The following is a 3,439-nucleotide window of genomic DNA, read 5'->3' as shown; positions in this document are numbered from 1 at the left end:
CCCTGTCTGGGTGGTGTGGTGTGGGGTGTGTGTTGTCAATGCCCATGTGCCGCCGCACCCTTTATGCGGGATTTTTCATGCACATTTTCATTGACCAGCTTTCATTTTCATTGCTTGGGTGATCCGCCCCCCCCCCCCATCCTCATAGATACAATGATCACGAGGATGACGATGACGAGAGGCAAAGGCACCATGCTGATGATGGCGAGCGAGATGATGATGCCGACAGCGATGAGCTTGTGGAGTATGTCGACAGCTTTGGCCGCAAGAGAAGGTAAGCATGCCCACCAACAAGCCGCAGTGACTCGGTCCTTGAAATGCATCGGCGCGTGCTCCCAAGCTCACACACACACACACACACATGCTTTGCAGGTGCACGAAGAAGGAACTGGCTGCGCTGCAGGCGCTGGATGAAGAAGACCGACCCACGCGTGACCTCGTGTCCGAAGACATGCAACGAGAAGAGCGCAGACAACAGTGGGAGGAGCAGATGGAGGCGGTACGACGTGCAATGTGTGCACATGTGCACAGTGTGCATGAGCATAGGCCATTTGGTAAATGCACTGTAACCCCTCACAAACACAAACACGCGCACGCACGCACGCACACACACACGCACACACACACACACACACACACACACACACACACACACACACACACACACACACACACACACAAACACACACACACACACACACACACACACACACACACACACACACAAAATCACAGGAGAGGAACCAGCCACGTGGACCCATTCACTATGAGACCGTTCGTGCAGGGGAGATTCGGAACCTCGGCACAGGTGCGCAAGGCTTATTCCTCCGTCCCCAGTCCTCCGTCCCCCATCCCCCGCCCACTCTCCTTCTCTCTTCTTGTCACACCACCACCATCAGCCATTCAATCAGCTCACGGCACTTGTATTGTTGGTTTGCTGCTGTGCAGGGTACTTTGCGTTCTCCAAGGACGAGATTGAGCGCGGGCAGCAGCGGGAACTGCTGGAGCAGCTGAGGGAAGAGGTGAGGACCTGGCGAGCCTGCGATTGTAGAGTGGGCAGTAGCATGGTTATTGATGCGCTGTTCTTGTGGATGGATTGTCACTCACCTGCGCTGTGCGCATGGCATGGCGACTGCAATGCAATTGCAAGACGCAACGGGGCCGAAGCAAGCGGGAGAAGTTGAAGCAGCGCAGGGAACGGGCGCTACAGGCTCGCCTGGCAAAGATCAGGCAGCGACGAGGTGCGGTTGCCCGCCAGAAGTGCTGCTGGCATTGTGTGTGCGGTGTGTGTGTGTGTGTGTGTGTGTGTGTGTGTGTGTGTGTGTGTGTGTGTGTGTGTGTGTATGCTATTTCTGCCCCTCTTTTGGGGCTAGTGTTCATGTCCTTTGTGTTGCTGCGACTGCTTACAGTCACATGTCCTGCCTGCTTGTGTCAACACACACACACATGCGCAGGGGATGGTGGTGCGCCACCAAGCAAGTCTGCCAAGACACAACAGGACGCAGGAGCGTCACAACAACAGGCAGAGCGCGACGAAGCGGAGGAGAAGGAGGCGGAAGTGGAGGCAGAAGAAGAGGAGGAAGACATCGACGATGTACTGGATGCCTTGATGCCATCCGATGACTGACATGAATCATGCGCACAATGCGCTTCTTGTCCCATCATACATGCATGCGCTGATCGCTTGGTCACACTCGTCTTGCTTCTTGAATGATGAGGTGAGATGTGAGATGTGACACAACCATAAACGACACACCAACAAAACACCACGTGTCACGATGCGAGTGGGCATTGTTGGTGGCGGGATTGCGGGCGTCACTGCTCTGCGCAGCCTGCAGCGCCGCGGCGTCCAGGCGACCTTGTTTGAAGCGAGGAGCAGCGTTATGGAAGGGGTGGACCGCGGTCTTGGCATCTGGCCCACCGCGTGGAAGCAGCTCATCGCCGATAACGGCAGCGGCTTGCAGGAACAAGTTTCGCAGTGGCCGTCAGTGCCTCCTGCGTCGTACCGAACGCGAGATGGCGCGTGGCTCTCCGCACCGAGCAAGGACACTGCACGAGACTACGAGGTCAAGGTCACAACACGCCACACCTTGCTCCACGCCTTGTTACAGGACACAGACCAGTCTGCTATCCACTGCAACGTCCAAGTCGCCCGCATCTCAAACACTGGTGCGCCCTACTGTTGTATGTGTGTGTGTCTGTCTGTGTGTATGTGTTTGTGTCTGCGTGCGTGTGAGCGTCTGTGTGTGCGTGTACGTACATGTGTGTGTGTGTGTGTGTGTGTGTGTGTGTGTGTGGCTGTTGGCTCCCTCGAGTTGAGTGTCTTGTATCTTTTCCATCCCACCATCACCACCACCACCATCATCACCGTCTCCTCCGCTCCCTTCTCCCTGTGCGTGCGTTCATGTCGCAGATGGCCCCACGAAGGTGCTGGATGCTGCAACTGGTGCTGAGCTGGGCTGCTTTGATGCCGTGCTCATGAGTGGAATGGCGCCGGATACCGCGCCTGTCCCCGTGCACTCACTCTCGTTCATTGTGCCCATGCAGCTGCGCGCGTCAGCTCCTTTCGAAACCTTGAGTGGCGGCCGTCGCTTCGCCGGTGTGCCCTTGAACAGCTCTCGCTGCTTCATTTTCGCCACGTGTTCCACAAGCGACACACTGCACACCATTGACGATGTCGCCCGCCTCTACAGCACGTGGCACGATCCCATCCCAGAGCTAATTGCCTGTGCACGTGATGCACACGTGCAGCCGCTGTACGAGCGTGCGCGCGTGTCCAAACTAAAGCGTTCTGCAGACGGAGTTGTTGCCTACATCGGCGACGCTGCCCATTGCATGCAGCACAACCTCGCCCAAGGCGCCTCCCTTGCCATCGAGGTGTGCATGTGTGCGTATGTGCATGTGTGCGAATCGCTGTGAGTGCATGGCATGCTGTGTGTACGTATGGGTGCGTGCATGTGCTGTGTGTTTGTTTACATATGTTGTGCGTGCGCATGTGTTGACGAGTGCTTACAACTGCCAATGCGCCCCCCCCCATAAACACACACACACACACACACACACACACACACACACACACACACACACACACACACACACACACACACACACACACACACACACACACAGGATGCACTGTATGTGGCCCACGTTCTGTCGAATGTGCCATCATCACCTACTGCCGTTGCGCGAGCACTCGAGGACTACAGCACGCACAGGCAGGCCCGCTTCCACGCCTGTCGCCGCGTGACTGCATTCACTCACCTCCTCGCCGCCATGGGCGGGCGGTGGGAGGAGCGACGCAACAAGCTGTTCCTCGCTCTGCCACACGCCCTCAACTCCCGCTGCTTCGACGCCTTCCTCAAAGCAAGCTTCGGGCACATGTTTGCATAGCACCATGCAAACACACAAACACACAAGCACACATGGCTTCAGGTGC

General features: G+C 56.8%; 3 protein-coding genes across 3 annotated transcripts in view; 2 read left to right on the top strand and 1 right to left on the bottom strand.

Moving 5' to 3' along the window:
- PTSG_07197 (uncharacterized protein) overlaps positions 1-194 on the bottom strand; it is a gene marked incomplete at both ends in the record, with an annotated part of 10,002 nt that extends 9,808 nt beyond the window's left edge. Inside the window, one exon of the mRNA XM_004992561.1 lies at positions 192-194. Coding sequence (XP_004992618.1) covers positions 192-194 — 3 coding nt within the window. The remainder of the gene's footprint in view (positions 1-191) is intronic.
- On the top strand, positions 149-1,760 carry PTSG_12549 (uncharacterized protein). Its single transcript, XM_004992560.1, has 6 exons — positions 149-274; positions 373-499; positions 736-808; positions 949-1,022; positions 1,151-1,241; positions 1,455-1,760. The coding sequence occupies exons 2-6, from the start codon at positions 452-454 to the stop codon at positions 1,625-1,627; spliced, it is 459 nt and encodes a 152-aa protein (XP_004992617.1). The 5' UTR covers positions 149-274; positions 373-451; the 3' UTR covers positions 1,628-1,760.
- Positions 1,754-3,439, top strand: part of PTSG_12548 (uncharacterized protein) — a 1,755-nt gene continuing 69 nt past the window's right edge. Inside the window, exons 1-3 of the mRNA XM_004992559.1 lie at positions 1,754-2,169; positions 2,414-2,877; positions 3,130-3,439. The exon at positions 3,130-3,439 is cut by the window's right edge and continues 69 nt beyond it. Of these exons, the coding sequence (XP_004992616.1) occupies positions 1,779-2,169; positions 2,414-2,877; positions 3,130-3,393 (1,119 nt within the window). The 5' untranslated portion in view covers positions 1,754-1,778 and the 3' untranslated portion in view covers positions 3,394-3,439. The remainder of the gene's footprint in view (positions 2,170-2,413; positions 2,878-3,129) is intronic.

This window comes from Salpingoeca rosetta (genome assembly GCF_000188695.1).
Source record: "Salpingoeca rosetta unplaced genomic scaffold supercont1.16, whole genome shotgun sequence".
Taxonomy (NCBI): Eukaryota; class Choanoflagellata; order Craspedida; family Salpingoecidae; genus Salpingoeca; species Salpingoeca rosetta.
This window is presented reverse-complemented; position numbering and strand designations above follow the sequence as displayed.

What these genes read in the sequence shown, in the direction of transcription:
- PTSG_12549 (XM_004992560.1), top strand. Translation starts at nt 452, where the DNA reads ATGCAACGAGAAGAGCGCAGACAACAGTGGGAGGAGCAGATGGAGGCG. An exon ending in TGGAGCAGCTGAGGGAAGAG is followed by an intron (nt 1,023 to 1,150) that starts GTGAGGACCTGG and finishes TGCAATTGCAAG; the next exon opens with ACGCAACGGGGCCGAAGCAA. An exon ending in AAAGATCAGGCAGCGACGAG is followed by an intron (nt 1,242 to 1,454) that starts GTGCGGTTGCCC and finishes ACACATGCGCAG; the next exon opens with GGGATGGTGGTGCGCCACCA.